Below are 26,326 nucleotides of genomic sequence, written 5' to 3'. Positions count from 1 at the left end.
TGTGTTTTAAAACTATTCCTGGCTGAAGGGTTTTGCTGTTTTCTGCTAACCATTGCTCCCCAGGCCTCTCCAGCAGTGAAGAGGCTAAAGTCTTCCTTGCATGACTACAGAAATAGATATATATGGTTGAGAACTACATTAACAACATACTGTACGGCATGTTTTAAGAGGCAACTCATAAAAAAGTTTTGCAGAGATATTTAAAGCACACAATTCTATTTGAACACACTTTTGTTGAAGAAAGGTTTATTGACTGAATATCATACAGTAAAAGAGAATAGATTAGATTACATATAATTCAGTGCATTCTCTACAAGGATGCCATCATAAATCTTTTTCAGTTCATAAAGTCAGTTTGATATTGTAGATACACTGGCAAGCAAGAATTCAAATGCCAAGCAGTAGCAAATATGTACTCAACAATCAAAAAAACCTATCACATTGATTTGTATGCTTCTCAAATAAAGGAGGTAATATAGTAGAGGTAGGTTTTACAATATAGTTGCATAAATAATACAACATTTTATTGCAGAAATATGCAGTATGACAGAAAGAAGGCACTCCGAGGTTCAATTTAGTTGTACAGCAATTTTATAACTTATTACAACATTTATTCTCACATTAACAGAGCTGCGTCCAGTGTTTATCCTGTTAGCAATATTACTTTTGTTACACTAAAATACAATGATGTTATATGCTAAAGCATGTCTATGTATACTGTATCTATGCATCAAGTTTAAATTATGGCAGTACTGATGTTCAGAAACCTTATGTGTAATATGCTGATGTGGAAACATGATGATAAAGTAGTTCATTTATTTCTTTGTCTCAGAAATGTAACCTTTCACATATAGATAATATATATATATATATATATATATATATATACTGTATATATATATATATATATATATATATATATATATATATATATATATATATATATATAGTGCAGAATAAATGAGTTCTTCAGTATTAGGTGATACCTTTTTTTAATGGACTAACAATTTATGTCATAGGACAAGCTTTCGAGAGTTATCGCAACTGGACTAACACGGCTATTTTCTGCTTTATATATATATATATATAGATATATATTTGCAACTGCCAGTTATAGGCTGCTTGCTTTGAGAATTCTGCACGTAAACCCATCCCATGCTGCGAGATTCCAGCAGCCAGACTAATGGCCCATCGGATTAACACAGTGGGGGTCCCTGCATTACAGCCTACTGTGGACCATCTCATGAGTTACTGTGAGATGGTCACAGATTTTCCTTGGAAAGCAGTCTAAAACCGGCAGTTGTACCTGTACATACTATAATATATACATACATACATAACATTTTCCTGAGTTTCAGAGCAGACTATAACAGAAGGTCATTTCAGGAGGTACTTTATTATTTAAAATAACTGGGCACTATTTCAGAAATATCAAGGCTCAGTGGTTTTCTGTGACTCTCACTCATCTGGAATTAGTCTAATTTACTTTCAGCATCAGCAGTGTTATAGACTGTTGAGTCTCAATGACATAAGCAGGCAATTTTCCCTTAAAAGTTAGTATTTTGGTAAAGAATCCCCAAGTCTCATGTATTTCAGTCCTTGAAGGTTGATTGGAAGTTATGTATAAAACATATAGCATAAGTATTTTTAAAGTAGCTCGGACGCATTGTTGCACTTTTGGGCATAGCCACCAGTTTTATCAGTTCTTCATTGTACACAAAAATGTCTTCATTTTGTTTCTCTTTTTTTTCTGTATTTTTTCCCCTAATATTTCCTACTGTTATGTTGACACTTTAGAGGGTATTACGATTACAAAAGAATTCAGTTTTATCAACAGTCAATACATGAATAAAGTTGTTAGAAACAAAAAGTTTTTAGTGTGTATATATATTTATGTATTTTGTGTGTTTAAGTGTGCGCGTCTGTGTGTGGAGAGAGACCTTCATCCAGCAGTTGATTGGCAAAGATTGGAGATGATGATGAATTTATATTATTTATCTATCTGTGTGTATACAGGTGCGCTAAAACTTGCCTTGGAAAATCTGGGGTAATCACCAACAATACCCCAGTAATGCTGCAACATTTTCTGTGACATTTCTGCAAAAAAACTAATGGCCCATCGGATTAACACAGCAGGGTCCCAGGCAGTCCCATTCAGTTTGATTGGGACTGCCAGGGACCCCCGCTGTGTTAATCCGATGGGCCATTAGTCTGTCTGCTGAAATTTCACTGAAATGTTGGCAGCATTACCTGGATTTTGCCCCAGAATTTCCAAGGCAAGTTTTATTATACTCCTGTATCTATTCTGCTGCCTAATGTAGCTGTAGTACACAATTGCTAAAGTTTATTAAAACATGTTAGGAGTTTCTAGCAAAGTCAAAGGACACAGTGCGTGGCAATTCAACCCAGACTAAGTAGACTTAAGGTGTGGAGATTTGTTTTTAATGCAAATGCAGATAAACTGACCTGCTGCCTAGCTAAGCATTTGGAGCACTTTCAATATTTTTGTTTTCAGAGTGAAATACTGAATGGAAATATACAGAGCATATCTAAAAATATGACATTAGACATTATTTCATGATTTAGGCTGACTACTCACATTAATACAGGGAGGTGGCAATATATTCAAATTAAAATGGCAATGGGCTGCCAGTGGAGATATCGCAAAAAAATTACCATTGCTGGACAATGGTACTCGACTTGATTCCAAGAGAGATTAAAAGACCAAGACGATGACCAAAAGTAAGATGGGAGGATGAAATCAGAAAATGCATTGGAGCAGTATGGAGAAGAGAGGCTTGCAACTGCTGTTCCGGGAAAATTATTGGTTGGCAGGCCTTCATCCAGCAGTGAATCGACAAGGGATGATGATGATGATGATGATATATAGATTAGGGGTTTTCTCATCAAAACAATATATGTGTTAACATTACGCACAAAGAAAAATGCATCATAAAAATGTATGTGTTTAGTAGTAGGAATAATGTAACTATTTGCAAATATCTTTCCTACTTTTCTTGCACATCTCCAGCCAAAAGGATCTAATTAATGTGCTCTCCATAGCTATGGAGGCTTAATAGTGCAAAAATCAATCTGATTTATCACAGGCACAAATTCCAATCAAAGCAGTGGGTTTTTTATTTGATAAGATCTGATGCTGCACCAGTTTTGCAGTGAGGGAACACCTGTATACAACCCAACAATGCTTATTTTTGTAGTAATAAAATATCAATTTTAGTAAGCTTTTTCTCTAACAAAACACAAAAATACACCAGTCTGAAATTAAATAAAACAAGAAATGTATTGTCATAGTTTGGGAATAGAAATACACCTCTACCCCTACTGCTCTAAAATAAATAGGAAGCCTTAAAGTGACATACTATAGGGTTCAAGGAACAGAACAAAAAACATGATTTTCTGCCATTGCTTGGGTTAATATAAACCTATTTAGCATTTTTTGTTACTGGTCCATGTTAGGAGGATTGACCAGGCTGCTTTGATCTTTTACCCAGTAGCATTTAGCTCACAAATTACTATTATAACATTGTCTCACCCAATGGAAAATATATATAATTGTTATCACTGTTATATGATAATAATGAGATGATACAGTTTTAAAACTTATGACTGTAATACTTGTAATTTCTTGATGCTAACCTACAGTAATGTAGATGTGGAATAAACATTTATGCACATAATAGTTATAAAACTTTCTACAATAGAAAAAAGTTTAATTTGGTGTAATTAAGTTCTGAAGTGCCATTGAAAATTAACTGTTTAGGTTAATTACACAAACTTATAGTTTTGGTTAAGAAGCTATGACTAGGTAAGACACTATCAAAGTGATCAGGAAAGTCTTGTTTTGAGATAATACTGCTCCAGCTTCTGAGGTATAAACAGTTCGATTGCCCAATTTCTGCACAGGCCTAAAATTTTCCACCATTGCAGTATTCGTGGAGAAATTCAGCTTTGTATAGAAAGCTCTAAGCTGCAAAGAAAGAAAAAAGAGAGATGTTATAGTAACAATTACAGTATTTTTATTTATAAAAATGTTTTCCCAGGAAATAATACATTGAGAGTTACCTCTCGTTTTCTAGTATATCCTGGGCACAGAGTTGTGATGACAGATACATGGTTACAAATACACGGTTACATTAGGTGAACAGGGTTATACATTATGTATAAAATCATTGCCGGAACAGTTTTAAAAATAGTATATTTTTGATGTATCAAGATTGGTGCTGTAAGGAGGATTAAGTGTGGAAGAAACAGAGAGGAGAGTTAAGAAACTGTGGTATCACTGCCCCTGTTCACCAAGCTAGCATAGAAAGCATGAGGATGAGCCACTTCAAAGACCACCTGTATTCCTTCAGCCTCTACCCTGTGCATGTCTGACTGAGGTACTTACTGTGTGCAGCTTTATTCATTTTTACCAAAGAATCTATGGAGCATATCACCTGAGTTGCTTCAAAGGCGTGAGAGCTGGTGGCTGCCGAAGGGCAGTCAAAGGGTGTCACCGTTCGCTGATGCTTGGTAATGTTACAGCTTCTCTATTACATTCTGAAACTCAACATCCATCTCATCCACTGTGCTCAATTTTGTCAACTTACCCTGCTTTATAGATTGAAAGCTCCTTGGGGCAGGGCCTCTTCTAACACACTTTTAATCCTGTCTGTAAATGGTACATTTGCCCATAATCATATCTCTGACTGTCCATGAAATGTCCGTAAACTGAATGTACAACCTTCGTTCATTTAATGCAACCATGTATTATTATAACTCTGGCTTTTCGTGTATGTCTCTTATGTAACAAAACAATTGATTTAATTGCAGTTGTTGTCAAACTGACTAGTATTGGGATGAGGGATTAAGTGGAGGCCTGTATTTACTTAAAAATAAATGATGATTATTATATATGGTTGCATGTTAGTCTTACTACTTTAGGAGGTTATCAAGGAGCAACCTGGAGGATGTTTTCATATTATAGTTTGAAATAAAAAAGTGTCATGATAGAAGGAGTTGTATATATTTTACTGAATATATGCAGTTAACAGTTTAGTGGTAAGAGGTTACCATTTGGGGTACCTACTTGCTAACTTGGATTATCAATTAAGATACTATATAGTATGCAACACAGTACATTCACTGTCCTACCATTTATGTATAACTTATGACCTATCACCTCTGTAGTGATAGGATACAACGTAGTAATAAGACTATATATCCACTTTAAATAGTATATGTTCTACCTGAATAGATCAGAGCTTTTAGTTGCAGTTTATACTATAAATCTCTGCAAATTAATTACTAGCTTGATCAGTAGTACATATATGTCTATACGCCCGCCGTTATTTTAAATTGATTTTATTTTGTTTTGTTCGTTTATTGTCATTAGTCCAAACAGTATTATTTTAGTTAATACTAATAAAGCATATATTTTTTTAACTTAGGCTGTTTCTTTAGTGCCACATATAGGGATTCTTTATTTACAGTCTATACCAGTGGTTCCCAAACTGTGCGCCGCAGCACCATGGTGCGCCGTGGCTTGGCTAGAGGGGCGCAGCGATTTCAATCGGATAGGCCGATAATTCTGATGCCTGTCCGGTGGAAAATTTGCTGGCGGCCGTTGGCAAGCCAGCCGTTCTATAGTGTGGTGTTTAGGCGACCGCGTGTGTGGGGGGGGTCGAGCCCGTGTGGGTGGGGGGGTCGAGCCCGTGAGCCCGTGTGGGCAGGGGAAGAGCTTGTGTGGGCAGGGAAGAGCTCGTGTGGGCAGGGAAGAGCTCGTGTGGAGGGTGGCGTGCGCGGCGGATGCATGCTGGTCTGATCCAGCAGGTACTAACGAGCACAGAGACAGTCATCCTGCACTTGTGCCAGCAGCTACTAACGAGGATGCAGACAGGAGTGAACAGCGGAGGCAGAGATAAGCTAAGGTGGGTGTGGAGGGGGGGCATGGGGGCCAGCCTGGGGTATTAAAAATGATGGGGGGGGAAATAAGATGGGGCATGGGGGCCAGCCTGGGGAGATAAAAATGATGGGGGGGGGGGAAATAAGATGGGACATGGGGGCCAGCCTGGGGAGATAAAAATGATGGGGGGGGAGATAAAAATGATGGGGGGGGAATAAGATGGGGCATGGGGGCCAGCCTGGGGAGATAAAAATGATGGGGGGGGGGAAATAAGATGGGACATGGGGGCCAGCCTGGGGAAATAAAAATGATGGGGGGGGGGGGAATAAGATGGGGCATGGAGGCCAGCCTGGGGAGGTAAAAATGATGGGGGGGGATAAGAAGGGGCATGGGGGCCAGCCTGGGGAGATGAAAATAACCACCCGTTACTTGTCTGCCTGTGTGTACATAGGGGGGAGGGGTGCAGGCTGTGTGAGAGTGTGAGCATCTGTGAGAGAGTCTGTGTGAGAGTCTGTGTGAGAGAGTCTGTGAGAGTGTGAGAGAGTCTCTGTCAGAGTGTCTGTGTGAGAGTGTCTGTGTGAGAGTGTCTGTGTGAGAGTGTCTGTGTGAGTGTGAGAGAGTCTGTGTGAGAGAGTGAGAGAGTCTGTGTGAGAGAGTCTGTGTGAGAGTGTGAGAGTCTGTGCGAGAGTCTGTGCGAGAGTGTGAGAGTCTGTGCGAGAGTCTGTGTGAGAGTGCGAGAGTCTGTGTGAGAGTGCGAGAGTCTGTGTGAGAGAGTGAGAGTCTGTGTGAGAGAGACACCAACTGCGCTCTGTAACTGTTAGGTATGTATATACAACTTTGTTTTCACTTTGGGCGCCGTGGAAAAATCCCAATTGCCTTGGGGAGCCTTGAACCGAAAAAGTTTGGGAACCACTGGTCTATACATTAAGCCCATTTCCCTGTGAGCACCGCCCCTTCACGCTGTTTGGGATTTCCTCTATTATTAAGTGGACCTCTTTTTTTCACATAGAGCAGGGTTATCATACGAAACAAACTGAAATCATTATTGCTTTGTTTGCATAATAATATAATCTAGATCCAGAAAGTTATAGTCTTTCTAAACATTTTTTGTGTTTTTGTTTTTTTGTTTTTTATTAAAAAAAATTAGGGAGAGGGGGGAATAAAGAAAATAAAAAATGGGGGGGAGGGAAGGACACAAAAAATAGAGATGTGAGAAAGTACACATTCATTTACAATTTTACCTAACAAGACTTCTTAAAATATTCTATCACACAGTTAATATAAATATCATTTTTTTTTTTTACAACAAAATTAAGTGGGTATTAATTTCTGGTTGATTTTCACTCAGAATCCAAGGTAACCACACCTTCTGAAAATCAGTGTAGGTGTCGTTATTAAGACTAACCAGTTTTTCCATGTAGCAAATCTGCCAGACTTTATTTTTAATTTTGGGAATTGAGGGAATAATTGTTTGTTTCCATACTGCCGCTAATTCGCGTCTTGCGGCTGAAGATATGTGGCACAGTAATTTATTTTCATGTCTCGGGAGGAGGTAATATGGTTTGTTTAAAAAAAATAACCAGGGTTCCATTGGTAGGTCCAAACCGAAAAACCTTTGTGACCACATTTTGATTTCCAGCCAATAAGCTGCTATGAATGGGCATCCCCACCACATATGTATAAATGTGGCTTGTGCACCACATCCTTTCGGACATATAGGGTATCATGCAGTAAGCAGCGAAAAAATGCATTAGCCAGTTTAGCAATTAGCCATGTTTTTGGCGTGTTAAACTGGCTGTATGCTGTAAGGGGTGAATCCCTGGCGAATGAATGCGCCACCACCATTTGATGAAATGGCGTGTAACCGGTGGCGAGACGACTGCCTGGCGAGAAACTGCCGAGAAGCCGTCCCCTGCCGAGTTGTGTTTGCAGCAGAGAGAGATCCGCTGCTCTCTCGGCGCAAACATCAGCACATTAAAAATTATTTTTAAACCATTTTTATTCATAGTGTACATGTGCAGGGGGTCTCCGGAGCTGAACCGCATTGGTTTCAGGTACGGGAACCCCCTGTTTCCCGAGATACAGACCCCTTTATGAGGTGCCGGTATCCCTCTGCATTTGAAGGTCCCGATCACGTGACCGCGGAATGTAAACAAAGCAGAGGGATACTGGCACCCCATAAAGGGGCCTGTATCTCGTGAAGCAGGGGGTCCCCGGACCTAAAACCAAAGCGGTTCAGCTCCAGAGACCCTCTGCACATCTACACTATGAATAAAACACACATATCAATAAACACTCGTTCCTTACCTTTGCGGCTATCTGCTATGGTAGCGAAGCAGCATGAATATTTATTTAATAATACTGTAGAGTGAGCAGGGGGTCCCCCGAGCTGAACCGCATCACTTTGTGGACCAGGGACCCCCTGCTTCCCGAGTTGCAGGCCCCGGTATGTGTGATCGGATGGGCAATGTCGCCGCCATGTTTATAGCGTCCCATACGCTACGTGCCCGCAATAAACATGGCGTCCACACTGTAACCGATGCCCCAAACCGGGGCCTGTAACTCGGGAAGCAGGGGGTCTCTGAGCCACAAATCAATGAGGTTCAGCTCAGGGGGCCCCCTGCTCCCGCACAATATTATTAAAATACATTAATGCTGCTTCATTACCATAGCGGATAGCCGCTAAGGCAATGAAGGGGTTAACGCATAATAGCATGTTTATTGGGGACAAATGCCCCCAATAAACATAGCAGCAATACACAACATACAATACAGTAATGGGCAACATTACTATTATCCACAAATGGATAATAGTGCAGTTGTCCATTTAAAATACATACATTTATTTAGTTAATGTGGGGCTGGTGTGTGTGTTTGTTTTCTTTTTATTGTGGGTAGTGGGGGTGGCTGAAGGGGGTATTAGCCCCAACGGTGGTTTGTTTAGGGCTTGCGGGTGGGTAGCGGGAGGCCTTAACCCCTTCACGACCGTAGCGGTATTAACTGCGACAGTCGTGAAGGGGTTAAGTGCACCCGCAACCCCCCCGCAAGCCCTAAACAAACAACAAGGGCCAAATACCCCCTTCACCCACCCCCGCTACCCACAATAAACCTGGCACGGCTGTTTAACCCCTTCATTACCTTAGCGGTTAACCGCTAAGGTAATGAAGTGGGCTTTAAATGCATTTTTCCTGCCTCGGATACATGCCAGGGGGGTCCGGTGCTGGTATTAATGGTGTCATCTCCGGAGACCCCCGGCATCAATCCCAGCCAGGAAAAAGGCCTGAATTTTTTCTAAGTGCCGATCCGCCACTCATCCGCTGCCTCTCAGCAGCAACTTGCCATCTTTTTCTTGCATGGCTGATTCACCAGCAAAACGCCATTCTAGAGTGGCGAATAGCTCCGCTTAGCTACTCGCCACTACTAGAATACAGCGTGGCGGAAAATGTTTCATTTTTAGGCGGAAAGTGCCTTCTCGCCTCGCCACCGGCGGAAGAAAAAAAAACCGCCAGCCAAACTGGCAGTTTTTTTTAATCTCGCCACTTTCTCGCCCCTTACTGAATACGGATAGGCTTTTTTGGCGGGAAAGTGGCGAGAAGTGTCTTTCCGCCGCTTACTGCATGATGCCCATAGTTGGGTACTCTGGAATGAATTTAGCTTGTCTCATGGGGGTTAAATACCACCTCATCATAACTTTATAGGCATTTTCTCTGATTGTGATACACATTGATGATGTGGCAACCTTTTGAAAAATATCATTCCAGTCTTCCATGTCTAATACCTCCCCCAGGTCATCCTCCCATTGTAGCATATATTTCAGTTTTTGATTCATTTGTGGAGGAGGGCTAACAAAGTATCCATACAATTTAGATATCAGTCCAGATGTGTTACTATCTGCTAGACAAAGTGACTCAAATCTAGTTAGCAATTCGGGGGGTCGGATTTTGTTATAAAAGGCTATCAATTGAAGGTATTGGAGGAACTGATTGTTTGGGATAGCCTTTTCTTTGTGGAAATATTCAAATGGTCTGGGAAATCCTTCTGAACCTACATCTTTTAATCTTGTGATACCTGCTATTTTCCAGTCTATAAACCTATTATGGCCTATTCCTGGACCAAATTCTGGGTTATCATACAGTGGTGTCATAAGTGTATTCCGTGTTGTAAGACATTTTAATCATTGCACAAGAAAAAAATATATTTTTCATGTGGTGGGTGATAAAAGCCATAGAAGTGTTATATACATAATTATAGGCTAAAGCTGTTAAATTCCGGGCATTATTGAAATCCCTGCTATCTGATTGGTTAAAATTCCGGGCATTATCCAATCAGTAATGGCCCAGAATTTTTGGCAGCTTGCCAAGTTTTTTAGCCAATCAGCTTTCAGTTCTTATTCACAAAGAGTGAAATTTTCTCTTAGACAGGGGAGGTGATTGGACAGAAGGCACCAGCAAGGCACTGACTCCTCCCCCACCCTGCCTGCAGAGAGCTCCGCACAGGAGAGTGAGGGGAAAGGTTTGTGTGTCTGTGTGTGTGTGTGTGTGTGTGTGTGTTTTGTGGGTGTAAAGGAGGTCAGCAGAGTGTTTTATTAGTGTGTGTGTCTTCTGTTGGTATGTGTTTTGTGGGTGTAGAGGGGGCAGCAGAGTCTTGTTGGTGTGTGTCTGCTGTGTGTGTGTTTTGTTGGTGTAGAGGGGGAGCTGTAGTGTGCGTGTCTTCAGTGTGTGTTTTGGGGGTGGAGGAGGGGTGCAGAGTGTTTTATTGGTGTGTGTGTGGGTTTACAGGGGGCTGCAGTGGGTGTAGAGGGGGATTGCTGGTGTGGGTTTTGTGGCTGTAGAGGTGGCAATCTGTTTTGCTGATTTGTGTGTCTCTGTAGTGTGTGTTTTCTAGGTGCAGAGGGTGGAGGGGGGGCTGCAGTGTGTGTTTTGTGGGTGGAGGAGGTGTGCAGAGTGTTTGTGTGTGTGTGTGTGTCTGCAGTGTGTGTTTTGTGGATTTAGAACTGGCAGTCTGTTGGTTTGTGTGTGTCTTCAGTGTGTTTGGGGGTGGAGGAGGGGTGCAGACTGTTGTGTGTGTGTGTGTGTGTGTGGGGGGGGGGGTTTACATGGGGGCTGCAGTGGGTGTAGAGGGGGGCTGCTGGTGTGTGTTTTATGAATGTAGAGGGGGCAGCAGTCTGTTTTGTTGGTGTGTGTGTCTGCAGTGTGTTTTGTGGGTGTTGAGGGGGGCTGCTGTGTGTTGTGTGTGTTTTGTAAGTGTAGAGGGTGGAGGAGGGCTGCAGTGCGTTTTGTGGGTGTAGAGGAGGGGGGCTGCACAGTGTGTAGGGTGTGCAGAGTGTCTATGTATATAGAGGGGGGGTTGCAGAGTGTGTGTATAGAGGGGGCTTTGTGTATGTACCATTTCCTTTTAATAAACTTGCAGTAAAATCATAAGAATGTAGGCAATCATGCTGGTAAAAATCAATATGACTACAAAAATGTATCTTTATGAAAAATAAAAAATAAAAAAAATAAGCCTACATTTAGCCTATCATAGTAATAATCCCCGAAGAACGGGGCATTACTGGCCAATAATGCCCTGGCTGGGTTAAAGTCCTTCGGCTATGCCTTGGGCCTTCAACTCTTCCAGCCAGGGCATTATTGACCAGTAATGCCCTTTTCTTTGGAGATTATTACTTAAATAATAATGGTTACGGCTGCAACTGTACTGCTGTTTTCAGAAATCGTAGTTCTTTAATGCACCACACAGAAGGCATTTTTGTTCTATCATAAGGAAAATAATCCTTAAAATGGGTACACTTAATCAACAAGGAGAATGCATTGAACAATCTAACACACTCAATCCACATCTTTTAATATATAAAGAACGTTGGTCCAGCTTTTTAATTAATTTTGTTTACATTGTTAGAATGCAGTATACTTTGTCCTTTAAAACAAATGTTTTTTTTTATTTTAAATGCTTTATTTACTTTGATTGTAACTTGTTCAATCACATGATATTTTAAAGTAAGAACTATACATTATATTTTGGTGTTAAAGATATTGGGCGTGATGCATCAAAATTAAACCTTAAAAGAGGGATAAAAGGCCCCTACTGCGTGCACAAAAACTGAATGATAGTGAACAGTTTAGTATATAGTATACATCTGTGCCTAAGTGGGAGCAGCTGAATAGGTGATCTTAACTCTAAGATAATGAAAGGAGGGAAGTGCTAAATGTATATTGATGTGGTTCAAGCATAACCTTTAATAATCATAATAAGAAATAAATTGGAACACAATATAACAAAGAAAAGGGTATAAACACAAATTTGTTTGACTTATTGTAACCCCCTTGTTGGGATTACTATTAGGTATAAAAGAGGTTCATGGTAGTTGGCTGTTGCTGTATGCAATGGTTGTTACTTAAATGTTGTCGTTATTGAAACTGCCAGTTTGACTCCACCCACATTCTAGAAGGTGCCCACTGTCAGAGTGGGTGTAGGTTGGAGGGTCCAGACATGTAACCATGGGGACCTGTTATGACACAATGGCCTTTAAATATTGGGGATGAGGGTCTAAGGCCTTAGACCCTAGGAGGATCTCACATAATGAAACGAAGCAAGAAGGTGGGGGGGGGGGTCTCATCATGTTAAATGTTCATTGTTTAACTAATGTAGTATGGAGTCCCCTTTATTATTTTCAATAGGTCAGATACAGTGATATGAAAAAGAAAGAACATCCTCTTTGAATTCTATGATTTTACATATCAGGACATACTAACAATCATCTGTTCCTTAGCAGTTCTTAAAATTAGGTCAATACAACCTCAGATGAACAACAACATATGACATATTATACTGTGTCATGATTTATTTAACAAAAATAAAGCCAAAATTGAGAAGCTATGTGTGAAAAACCATTTCAGTGCTTAAGATAAAAGCAAATTAAGGTGAAAGCTGTAAATGTTGTAACTGATTTGTAAGCATTACGAGCAACAGCAGTAGTGTGGTATTTGCCTATGAGGAGAGGCGGTATAACTCCTTGTCACAGATCTCAAAATTCTGTGTGGGAATACAGTATCTTGCACACAGATGGATCAGATCTGAAACAAAATCCACACTTGAATTGTCAGCATATAAAAGTAAATATGGCCTCCATGTATCCCAATAGTATCTATAGGCTTATAGATGACCTGCTGTTTAAATCAACACAAATTGAGTGGAAATACAGTAGTCTAAAGACAGTATAAGTTGTGTCTGAATAACAAATAGAGGAGGTGAATACATCCAGCATATGACTTTAACTCACTGCCTAGTGCCCGAATCATAAGCTCATGCTGTTATAACAGCGCAGGTCTTTTAAAAAGCTTGATCAGGTATAGTCTGCATAGGTAAGTGCTACTGAGAATATATTAGAATAATGACAATTGGACCCACTTCACCTGTGATTAGGAGCTCTCAGATCCCTCTGTTATAACGCTCACATCATTGGAGTAGGAGCAAACAACCAGCGTGTAACTATTGTTAAGTGCAGAGTGCCCAAATCGTAAGCTCATGCTGTTGTAACAGCACAGATCTTAAACGAAGGACCTACAGTATCATCAGCTGTAGTCTGCCCAGATAAAGGCAACTGAGAGTAAAATAGAATAATATCAACTGAACTCATTTAAATAGTGACTTACGAGCCCCGTTTGGTTTCAGCTTGTCAATAGAATAGAATAGAAAAGCCTACTGATGCCATAGATGTAGGTACTGTGAAGGATGGAGCACACAATCCGCGTGTACTACTTCATATCAGTTCTCAGTGACTGAGTTAGGGGCACCAGTCTGTTCCTTAGTGATGCATCAAGACAGATGTGGAGCAAATTGCATATTTTTCATCGTGTCTTTTTGGATCAATGTATCTAGGTCATTGCTGCAAGCAGGGCCGCCAACAGAAATCATGGGGCCCGGGACAAATGAAAGGAGCAGCCCCCCCCCCCCAAACCATAGTGTATCCCCCTCCCCGGACCCATAGCGCACCTACCACGAAAAAATATCTTTTAACGCGCAACTTTGACTTATCTGTTTTCTTATTGTGATACAGAAAAAAACATTACAATGCAACCTATGTATTTTTATATTTTCAACAAAAGACATGTGACTGCCTGCCTGGGTGGCTGAGTGGCTGCCCGCTAAGGTAATGATTTTTTATTTGGAGGGGGGGGGTGTTTGATACTAGTGTGGGGGAGCAGGGGGTCTTCCGAGCTAAACAAAGTTGATTTCAGCCTTGGGACCCCCTACTTCCCGAGATACAGGCCCTGTTATGGGGTGCCGGTATCCCTCTGCATTGTTTAGATTCGATCCCACAGGATTTTAACATGGCGGGTGTACCGGCACCCCATAACTGGGCCAGTAACTCGGGAAGTAGGGGGTCCCCGGACCTGAAATCAATGTGGATCAGATCCGAAGACCCCCTGCTACAAAACTGTAATTTTAGAATTTTAATAAAACCCCCGCGATCGCCTGTGACAGGCGCGCAGTTAGAGTGACTGATTCAGACTCTCTTACTGCGCGTCTATTACACAAAGGCAGACGACGGTAACATTCACACAGCAGGGGTCCCTGCTTTGGGCATCTAATGCGCCGCGGTCATTTCTGTTACCTTACACAGCGAATTTTGTCCCCGTTGTGATCACGGTTTCCCGCAAAAATTACCACGTGTAGTGTTCGAATAACGGCCGCCCCATCAGTATGTGTAGCACTGTGTATTACATAATACATAAAGCTTGGCCCACTGCAAACTCACTTACCAGAATTCACTCCTAGTGTCTCTGTACGTTCTTCCTACCTACCAATTAGAGTGTAAGTTCTTCGGAGCAGGGACTCCTCTTCCAAAATGTTAATTTTATGTCTGAAGCACTTATTCCCATAATCTATTATTTGTTATTTATATGATTGGCACATGTATTACTACTGGGATGGCCTATGTACAATAATGGCGCTATGTAAATAAAAACATACATACTGTACATACTTCAGAATAATTTTTAGAATCCAAGCAAAACTTGTTTTTTTGTGGTTATTCTTCAGTGTTTTTGGGTGGTTTAACTTTTCAGAAAATATTTTTAAGATTGAGAATGCAAAACAAAAACAAATCAAATGTTGACAAAACCAAAACATGAAAGATTTTTAGAACCAAAACACCAGTGAAAGTGCGTAACAGTATACAATGTTTTTTTTTTTATTAATGTGTACACTTCACACCCTAAAAGTAATTATTCTTAAAAAAAAAAAAAGGGCTTCAATGACCCCTAAGGTAACTCATAATCTACAGAAGAGTCACTCCTAATAATATGTTTGTTTCTTTATCTCTCAGAGTTGGGAATTACTCCTTGAGATAGCGCCTGATAGGGCGGCAGTTACACTGATCTACCACATTATCGGAGAGACGCCAACAAGGAGCTGCGGATTGCCCTGTCATTTGGGCTCATTACAAGGTTGCGTTCTGTTGGAGAAGTCTAAAGGTGATCAATCGTAACTGAGACACAATTTACATCTAGCTGCAGTTGTCCCGTGGAGGTAGCATACCTATCCCTCACGGGGTGAATAGGGCTTGTTCATTCATGCGGTTCAACTTTTCAGCAATTAAAATCTTACGCTATTAACCCTATCTATGCCCCGCTTGATATATCCTTTATCACATTGGATCATTATAGACTTTGGATTTTGATCCGTGAGCTCATATTCAGTCTTTTTTGTCACTTATTTACAGTAAGGGCAGTCAACATATGGAATTCATTACCCATGGAGACTTTGATGGCAGATAGTGGCACAATAGATATCTTCAAAAAAGGTTGGACATCTTTTTAGAAAGGAAAGGTATACTGGGATATACCAAATAAGAAGTAAATTGGGAAGGATGTTGACCCAGGCAGAAATCTGATTGTCATTATTGGAGTCAGGAAGGAATTTATTTTCCCCTTATGCGATATCTTTGCATCATTTTCTCTGTATTTTTTTTGTTTACCTTCCTCTGCATCAAAATACTGTAAATATCTGTTGTCTACATTTAGCATTGGTGGAACTTGGACATACTGTATGTCTTTTTTCAACCTCATCTACTGTGTAATTAAATACATTATATTATTTTCGTTAACTATGGCGCTACAGTGCAGGCATACTATACACAGTATGTTTCAGGCATAAGAAGATTATGTGGGCCAAAAAGCATAAGTTTACTCATTTAAACCATGTTTTCCCACTTCAAAGGCTACTACCAGAGGACACTTCCTTGTTTTAGCCTGCACATACTGTAGTTATACAGCATTTTGCTTTATATTGTAGAATGTTCCTTTTTAGGGAAGTGAGAGATGTCTTAACTATGCCCTGTGCTATGGTGTTGAGCCTCCTTGGCACTGAAGGAGTTATGACATGATTCAGAAATGAATGTCTCGACAAATGCAGAATCAGGATAGCTAAAACAAAAGTATTGTGTATATGGTGCTATTTTGAATGAGGCATCAGAAAATAAATACCACCTTTGAAAATGACAAAGATGTAAACACATTACCTGTGTTTTACTCAGTTTAATTGTTTCATTAAACAGCGTCCAGGTCACAGTCTCGTTGCAATCTGGAGTGGTGAGGGACCCTTTGTATCTGTAATAGAGATCGAGTTTCTTGTCTGGAATCAGGTCTTGCAACATCAATGAGCTAATGTTTGCAGTGTTGTCTAAAATGTGAAGAAAAAACAAAAGCATTTATTATTCATCTGGTTCAAAAGTTGGCAACCTTTAGGGTGCTGAAGGTCATTAAAGGGGTACACTTTATGAAGGAAGAGTTCCTGTTAAGTAGTTTTGTGCTGGTAGAGTTTTAAACTATGTTATGCTCTAAAACTGAAGAATATGGAAGAACTTGATGTTTAGAATGGAGGTGATAAGAACTATAAGTACTGTATACAAATAGGGCCATGCCTACTAAACAGTGCTATTCGTCAAGACACTTTCTGGCACCGTGAGGTCTTCTGGAATAGCACTGATTAGTAAATATGGGCTATAATCTTTTTTAATTGGTTATCATCTTAAGGCAGGGGTGACCTTGCCCATGCACTAGCTATTACAGATTTTAAAGCCCCAACTGTCTTGACATTTGAACCATCCATTATCCAATATTTCATCCCAATATCAAAAAAATAACTGCATGCAGTTGTTCCATTAATCGGGAGCCAAGTGACAATTTTTATTGATACTGCAGGGTTAATAAGGGCTAGTAGGACTATGAAACAAAAAGGGGTGGCTTGCTTAAATGTATTGTATTCTGAATATATGTGACTCCTAGGTCACTGTATAAAGACACAAAACAGCAGGTATCCAATGCTTTATTCCCCAATGAGCATGATCAATGCCGTTGTGCCTTAAATCTAGCAAACAAAAATGGTGCAGCGATCGCTTCTCCCTTATCTCTAGAGCTGTCACCAATGCAAAGCAATGTTTCTATTATAACTTTGAGTCTAGAAGAAGAATTTTGATCATCTACTCTTCACATCAGTAGTATGTAGTTGGTACATTTTTTTTTTTACTAGTTTGGATAATTGAGCTTTTATGGGGTGTTTCAAAATGAGATGCTAGGTGACAGATTAGGTAACCAATGCATCAATGTGTTTTGTACTTATTGCTTTTTTTGCAGAAACAAGTCATGTACATACACTACCGACACACTTTATTAAAGTGTGGCCGGTACCGCAAGCCGGGATATTTCCCGGCTTGCTTGTGGCTGCCCCTCGGCGTGCCGCGCGTCATAGATGCGCGGTCACGCGTCTTCGGGAGCCTTCGCCCCCTGCACGTGCGTCCAGGGCTCCCCGAGGGAGCCCTGGTGTCCCGCGATCTGCGGGACGGCGGCAGGGGGTTCCGGGGGACCCGGCGGACCCGGTAGCGGTAGGGAGAGCGTCCCGATCGGAGGGCGCTCTTCCGCTGCTTCGGCGCGCGCCCGTCACACTCGGGCGCGCGCCAGGCTACTGCTGCGGCCAAGAACGGGCAAATGCTCGAATAAACTTGGCCGCAGCAGTAGATGAATGAAGCAATAAACAGGATCTATTGGAGAAGTAACATGACGCTTGCATGATAAGGAAATATACTGCATCAATTTGACAATGGCTTGCCATTATTTTCATAATTTCTCTTATGAATAAGAGATTGGCACCCTCTCTATACAACAGCATACTCTCATTAGCCTCAGACAAGACTGCTGCCACCACAACACGTTGCCCCCGACAATCCAAGCCACAGCAGTAGCACACGCAGTGGTAGATTTCCCATTAGGCCCATTAGGCCTCGGCCTAGGGCAACATAAATGTCCACCCCATATACATTTGTCTTACTCTTGGGCCTATCAGGCCTGATGGGAAGACACTTACATATGCCGGGCGCTTCCTTGCTGTCTCCTTTCTGCCGCCCTCCTCCTTCCGATTTGCTGCATCAAATGACACCGTTGTCATGACCAATGTGGCGTCACAAGGCGTCTCATTGCCATGGCATGTCATGATGTCGCGTTACCATGTCAATGAGACGCCGTGTGATGTCACTTTGGTTATGGCATAAATAAGAGTCTAGTGGCAGCGGATTTCAAAATCCACCACTGGGCACACACCTTTCACCCACTACCTCCAAAAGTACTGATGCACTGCAGAGCGTTTCTGGAGGAAATTCCACTCTTATGCAGACTCCTTAATAATAAATGTATGCTCTCCACCTACAACACTTACCTCTCCCTTGCCAAGCAAACCTACTTCTCTTCACTCATACAAACGTTGTCCTCGAACCCTAAACACCTATTTCCCCCTTTAACTCCTTCCTCTGCCCCCCTCCACTCTCATGGCCCGCAACCTCGCCACCTACTTCACAAACATGATTAAGTCTATCAGACAAAACATCTCTTCATGTAAAGCTCCACACACAACACCTATCTCCCCTCACACACCACTCTCAGCTCATTTCCTCCTGTGACCGAGGATGAGGTCTCCATGCTCCTCATCCTTTCGCCCTACATCCTGCCCCTTTGATCATATTCCCTCACATATCCAGCGCACCCACTCTGGGACACTGAGCCCTACCCTAACTTACCTTTTTACCTCTCTTGCCCCTTGCACATTCCCATATTCTTTCACACATGCACTCATCACGCCCATTCTCAAGAAACCCTCACATGACTCATCCTCCCCCTATAACTACTGCCCTCAGCTCTTCTCCCATTTGCATCCAAGCTACATGAGCAACTTCATCTTTATGCTTATGACACCCAAATCTCTCTCTCTTCCCCTGATCTATTCCTTTTTCTCCTATCCCATGTCGCCAACTGTCTCTGCAATCTCTTCCTTAATTTCTCACTGCTACCTGAAGCTAAACATGTCCAAAACAGAATTAATATTCTTTGCCCCTTCCACTGCCACCGCTACACCAACACTCTCTTTGTCAATAACACCACAATCTCCTCAACTCCTCATGTCCGCTGTCTATGGGTCATCTTGGAGTCTGATCTCTCCTTCATTCCTCACATTCAGTCCCTCACAAAGTACTGCAGTCCATCTACAAAATATCGCCAAGATACTTCCTTTTCTAAATCATGATGCAACTAAAATCATAATCTAATCACTCATCATCTCCCACCTCAATTAATGCAACCTCCTCTTCGTTGGCATTCCCCTTGTCCACCTCTCGCAACTCAAATCCATCCAAAACGCTGCTGCTAGACTCATCTACTGCTCCACTATGTATAGCCCTACACTGTCTTCTAGAATTAAATTTAAGACCTTGGTAATTATTTACAAAAGTCTCAACGACACTGCCCGTCCTTCCATCTCAGCCCTCATCCACAAATAAATATCTACACATCTCCTACATTCTGCCCACAACATCCGCCTTTCCTCCCACCTTATTACTTCCTCTCACACCCACCTTAAGACACACTTGCTTAAAGAAGCATATGAATAGCACTGTGGATATTCTGAACACGATACATAAAGCTTGGCCCCCTGCAGATGCACTTACCAGAACTCCCTACTACTGTCTCTGTACGTTCTACCTACCTACCAATTAGACTGTAAGCTCCTCGGGGCAAGGACTCCTCTTCCGAAATGTTACTTTTATGTCTAAAGCACTTATTCCCATGATCTGTTATTTAAATTATCTGTTATTTATTTGATTACCACATGTATTACTACTGTGAAGCGCTATGTACATTAATGGCGCTATATAAATAAAGACATACAATACAATACAATACTCCCGCCAGCAAGACTTCTCCCGTGCTGCCCCCTCTCTCTGGAATTTCCTACCACGTACCGTCAGACTCTCCCCCAGCTTTCAGATGTTTAAAAACTGCCTGAAAACTCACCTTCACCTCTGACATCAGCCAAAGGATGAGCCCTTATTCCTATTGGCTAGTGGGAGGAAATTCCCACGCTCTGATTGGTCGCTCCTCCTACTTCCATGCGGAACATAGAACAGCAGAAGGTATATAAGGAGATGCCCCAGTCAGAGAACCAGATGATCTTGTGGCTTGTGTCGATGAAGCGTCGGCAGGCTTTACAAAGTTGTAGCTAAGAAAGCCTGCCCTGCAGAGACTGAATGATCCCGGTATAGATTTGTAAAAAGTCCTGGTCCCTGTGACACCCATTGGAACCAGCTGTGAAGCTGGAGCAATCCCTATCCTATGTAACATCTCCCCCACCCCCGCCTCCAACCTTAATGGCTTCATCTGTCATACCGGGCCATATTCTACCCTCAGTCACCCATTATCCTACAATAAGCACCTTACCTTCTTGTTTCAACATTGTCCCTCATTCCCACTAGATTGTAAGCTCTCATGAGCAGTGCCCTCATTACCTCTTTGTAACAGTGCATGTTTGTCCTCCCCTGTGAGTAACTGCTTGGTTTTGTAATATACATAAATCTGTACCCCATGTGTCACAAACGCTAGCTGTCTGATTGGTAAAGTGCATACTGTAGTACTAATACATTCTACTTAAAACATTTCCCTAGTGTGTCTATTACCTTTTACTGGTATATTTGTAAGGGCATCAATGATAGAATTATATTTATTATTATTCTCTGTAGACACCTGCAAAAAATAAATGGATGGATTTTAGAATGTTTTTATGATCCTTTAATTCTCTTATGTATGGGACATACGAGTGTGGTGCTCTCTAGAAACATAAACAAATACTAAGCAGCTCTCTTTGCTAAACTACATTTGTTATAGGAAAGAGGATCTGAAAAAATCAGATCAAAATGAAAAAAAACAAAAAACAAAATCATAGTCAGACATTTTTAATTCGACTAACTAGTATTAAGTTTTTGTCCAAAACAAAAACTGCTGGTATTTTTCCCAAAGTATGTGTATGAAATCAGAATGCTCAAGGCAAGGAGTTAGTTGTGTTAACGGTTTCAATTGTGAATGTAGTAATTGTGGATTGCAAATGTGAGATAATAGGTTTTTACTCTCCTGCACTAAAATGTCAGCTTACTTCATACATGAATCCCAGAACAGCCAGACCATCAGTCTCTCCTCCGTCCGATTTTGTTGTGATTTTGTGAACTATATGAAGCTTTACCATAGAGAAACAAGTGGTTAGGCTATTGTTAAATCTTTATATTTCTTGATTTAGGTGACCAAATGAGGGTAAAATATAGCAGTTTTCTGCAAAATTATTTTATGTTCATTGAACATACATATGTAACGGTTTCCCCCCCCCCCCCCCCCAATCGCAGATACAGTGTGGGGGTGCAAGGAACATACAGTGTTACTCGGGGTGTGGTGCATTACCTGTTGGCTCGCAGGAGGGCTGAGCTTCCGCCACGGGGAACCTGGGGCAATTATACTAGGCGTACTTACTTACAATGATGCAGCGCCTCCACCTGCGGTGGCTCCCACCAGAGGGGGAGTGGTTCCTCGCAGGACAAACACAATAATCACATAGACAGCATGTATATTAACTAGTGACTTTACTAACATGCATAACAACTCATCACATTCATAATGACCTGTGTCCCTCTCACGAGGAGACACTAACCGCGACGTCTCGCAGGACGCTTCCCCAACACCAGGTGATCCCACCCAGTGTCCAAAGAACCCCACCCAATGTCCCGCACTCTTGCAGAGAGAGTCAATGGGTGACTGCGCAGTCACTATTTACGCTAAGGGCCCGGTGGTGCACTTATGACTGTAGGTACCTGCCGTGCACTTCACAAAGGATCAGTCGGGCGATGACTCCTTCTGATCCTCCAACCGAACTCCTGGCACGCGGACCGCCAGGGTGGTCCCACTCTGGAATAGTCTCTGTGGACCCAAACGTGGGTCCGAACCGCTTCACAGGAACAGCGGCAGCCACTGTGTCCCTATCTAATCTAAGTGGCACGCGCTATACTATAGGCCGTCCCTATAGCACAGCAACCTGCAATAGCTTTGGAGAAACTCCTAGGGGCCTACAGGGGTTAATGACCTGTCCCACTCTCCAAGTCCCCTCAGCCTCACTAATACCTAACGAGGTCCAGCGCCTACAGCAGCAAGCTGTAGCTCACTGGATGCTGGCAGCCAACGTGCTGCGCAACAAGGTGCCTGCCTGTCAGACCTCACAGCAGTGACAGCCGTGACTCTGACAAGGCAGCACTAAGGGCAGCGTCCCTATCTGGGGCCTCCCTCAGCACTTACCCACTAACCTAGTGGGGGGTTGGGGCCTACCTGGGGTGTGGGTACCTATAGGGCCGCAGGAGCTGCACTCGCTCCCCGCACCCTTCCTTCCCTCACAGCTCCCCTGCTCCAACTGACTATCCTGAGTGACAGGGTCCCTCTCTCTAGGGCAGTCCCTGGCAACACTCTCTCTCAGGGGGTACTTAGCTACCTCAGACCCTGGGGGTGCTGGCCTAGTACAGGGAGTCCTTGACTCCTGTACCCTTCCTCCTTCCCTGGGCTGCTCCGGTCTCTGACTGCCTAACGTGGCCTCAGCGCGCGAAATGTATCCACTTGCCTGCTGAGACTTCCTAAGCCCTACTGGCTCCCTGGTGTCACATGAGGCATACAGAGGCTCATGGGATCTGTAGTCCTGCTCAGAGCCTTCCCTGGTAGGCTTGGGCTTCACGGGCTTTCTTTCCACTGCCCTGCGCCTGTGCAAGCTATCTGGGGCTGCCTCAACCTTCCTTGGGCTGTCCCTACGCTCGCGCGACTTTTCCCTACCCCTGCACTACCTTCCGCGCATGCGCGAGCTATCTGGGGGCCTTCCGTGATATCGGGTACCTGCGCATGCGCAACACGCATAGCAATGGCGGCGCCCTGCTTCCCGAGCCGCTGTGACCTTAGAGACGCGACCGCGGCCTTAGCAACGGCCCGATCGCGTCCCCGGCAACCAGCCGCATGCGGAGGAAGCCGCACTGCTCCCTGCTCCAGGCCCCACCCTTGGAAGCAGCTGTCGGGTCCGTCGCTGGCTCCGGCGGCACCCGCGATCGAGCTGCACCAAGAAAGGGGGGTCTCAGGGAGCTGCTGGAGACCAGGGCTACACATATATAATACCGTACACAGGACCAACAAGGAAATGATTCACATACTGTATATAGAGACAGACACAAGGTGTATTCTGTAGCCACAGATTTGTAAATTAGAGAGTTTTAAGTATAGCCTGGGTCAACCTGGTCCCCTGTTTGTTCCCTTACCTTTCCATAGGAGTATAGCACAGCAGGATAACTACAAGTTTCAGCAGCCTCAGTGGCTGCAAGATGCATTGCCAGGCAACCAATAGGGCTGACAGATGTATGGCAGTTAGAATTCTGACAGTTGGGATTCTGACAGTTAAGGGAACTGTTAGTTGGAAGCTGGATAGTGAAGGGGTAGGGTGTGAGTGTGCAGGTGCCTGTGGCATCTGCACTAGGCCAGAGATCCCTGATAAGCCCCAGCTAGGCCCAACTCCCCTCAGTTTGTGGCTGCTACAGGGACAGGCCCAGAAGATGGGGAAACTGCCCCTGTAGTGACGGACACAGACAGGACACAGCGGCATCCTGGCTCATGGTGGTCTGGGACTAGACCACCTCCACGGAATAGACTGTCCTTGAGGTGAATATCCCATGCGGATCATCGTTAGGTCCATATACCACATTGCAGGACACAGCGCGCCCAGATGCGGACGCACCCGGTAGGTATCCCATGCACAAGTGCACCAATATACACTATAGTGGCAGCGCTGGCCACATATAAGGGTGAGGGGTTATATCCTTGTGGACACTAGAGTGGTTGGGTGCCCGAGGGCCCCATTAGGTACTGTGGGGACTGTGAACAAGTGTGTGGGACACTGGGTGGGTGGTTACGACCGTGCAAGGCCTAGTGGGTAGGCTGTAACTAGTAGCCATCGTTCTGTAGTAAAGTTGTTATTTTATGTTTTACCCATTGTGTGTGGTTATTGTAAAAGTATATGTATATAGGTCCTGTAACGGGTAATTCCACACAGTAGAATCCGTTACAGGTGGAGGCGCTGAAGAACACCGTACTAGTTACACCCCAGGCTCCCCGCAGCGGAGGCTCAGACCTCCTGTGCGCCACAGGTATTGCACTACACACCGTAGCCACACATTCTCCAAGGGGGTGGGGGAAAAGTGCGCTACATAAACAACTTACTTATTTCTGCACAAAAGAAATTAAAGAGGGTGCATTCATCTTACCCATTTCCTAGCTATAGATGTTACCATAAAATAGATGGTTAATAGAGTACTTTGATTGTACTGTAAATGGATTTCTGGTTGTGAGACTATTTGGGCGAGACTTGTGTAAAGGGTGTTATATCAGAATCTGGGTGCCAGTACAGTTTATTTTGGTTGATGAAAATGTTAGGGAATTCTGGGAAGAATGTTTTATTAAAGGACCAAGGAAAAACAAAGTAAAGACACTGTGATGAAATAAAGTATTTTTTTCTGTTTGTGCTCTTGAAGCCACAGTTGACTCTGGCCTCACTTTTTTTTACATGTACAGTATAGGAAGCAGGGGGGCTTCAGAACTGACCATCATTCATTTCAGCTCCTTGGGCCACTGGTTCTCGTGATACATACAGGATCATGTGCCATAGAAGTTTAAATACCCCACATTATGCAGGCCAATGGGAAGCTGTGATAGATGACGTTGTGGCTTCCTATTTACCTGTGGGAAGTGGGATATTTAAACCTCCTTCTTCTTCTTGAGGTGTTGATACCAGGGGCATCTTTCTTGGTACGTATCTCAGGAACCAGGGGTTCCCAGAGATTAATCTAATATGGTTCAGCTCCGGAGACACAATGCTTCCAATAAATAAAAGGGGGAAAAAAAGGGGTTGGGGGGCAAAAACCAAAGTAGGGGGAACGGCTCCTTTAAGCATAAATATAAGGTACACAGTACTTCATCTACTGGAAGGAAAAGTTTTTATTTGTTAATTAATTTCAATTACTTTGCTAAAAGCCCGATCCTGAGCACTCATCATTTCATCATGAATTTTCTCATGCATTGAAATGCACCGCAATTGCCAAGGGATCTGTAAGAACTGAGATGATTGGCCTTTGTATATTCTGTAGCTTGAGGAAATTTAGCACATGCATTTACGTGCATTCTCTTCTATCATTTCATTTGTCAATACTCATTGTACAAAAACAAACAAACGCTGAGGCCCTGATGGTCTTACGGTCTGCTGACATCTACAGTATCTAGATCTGTGGAATTTGTTGATGGAGTCACATGCCATTACAACTCAACATCACAGACTGTTGAAGATGATAGAATCATATGTCTTCCTATGGCATTCTTAGATTGGTAAGTTATATTATTTAAAGGTGCAGTCTTACGTAGGAATAATATTACAATAAAGTGAAATAAAGAAAATCTGAAAAATATACTGTACCTCCATTGGAAATTGTTCACCGTCTATGGTGTGCTCAGATCCAGCAATATCCTCATTACCCCAGTGAAAGTGGAACTGTGAGGCTGTATAGGTGCTTGAAAGTCCCCCATTCTTGATTTTGATGTCCGCACTCAGATCTACTACTTTCACTGGAAGGAAAACATCATGTCAATAACAGCTGTTATCATGTGAATGAAACCACTAACTTCTTGAAGTAGAGGTGCAACCTTTAGATGGTACAAAGGACTCATCTCCCCATACTGTGGTGATCACTAATCAGCTGCTAGACTAGGTAACTCTTTATTTCAAAATTGGATTTCCAAATGTGCCTCCATCATGGATAATTTTTAAACCTGATTTGTATCCAGTATCTAATGTGTAACTCCAGATACATGCTTGGGCAACAATTGCCATTTCCTTCTTTAGCAATACACACATTTCAGTAGCCCCTTTCACTGCAATCTGTCCCTTAAGTTCCATTAAATAATTACAGCTCTGAAATGAACACAAAAAGCTGTCAAGATCCAAATAACTACTGTAAATGAATGTTTTGAACTAAGAAATCCCAATTTT

The 26,326-nt window shown here is 42.6% G+C and overlaps 1 protein-coding gene across 1 annotated transcript in view; it reads right to left on the bottom strand.

Annotated features, from left to right (window-relative positions):
• Window positions 1-229: 229 nt before the first annotated feature.
• The window catches only part of CA4 (carbonic anhydrase 4), a 60,092-nt gene continuing 33,995 nt past the window's right edge, over window positions 230-26,326 (bottom strand). The window contains exons 4-8 of the mRNA XM_075589606.1: window positions 25,754-25,902; window positions 21,374-21,454; window positions 20,901-20,967; window positions 16,425-16,585; window positions 230-3,988 (exon numbers count right to left, since the gene is read on the bottom strand). Of these exons, the coding sequence (XP_075445721.1) occupies window positions 3,809-3,988; window positions 16,425-16,585; window positions 20,901-20,967; window positions 21,374-21,454; window positions 25,754-25,902 (638 nt within the window). The 3' untranslated portion in view covers window positions 230-3,808. The remainder of the gene's footprint in view (window positions 3,989-16,424; window positions 16,586-20,900; window positions 20,968-21,373; window positions 21,455-25,753; window positions 25,903-26,326) is intronic.

The sequence above is a fragment of the Ascaphus truei genome, chromosome 3, assembly GCF_040206685.1.
Source record: "Ascaphus truei isolate aAscTru1 chromosome 3, aAscTru1.hap1, whole genome shotgun sequence".
Taxonomy (NCBI): domain Eukaryota; kingdom Metazoa; phylum Chordata; class Amphibia; order Anura; family Ascaphidae; genus Ascaphus; species Ascaphus truei.
This window is presented reverse-complemented; position numbering and strand designations above follow the sequence as displayed.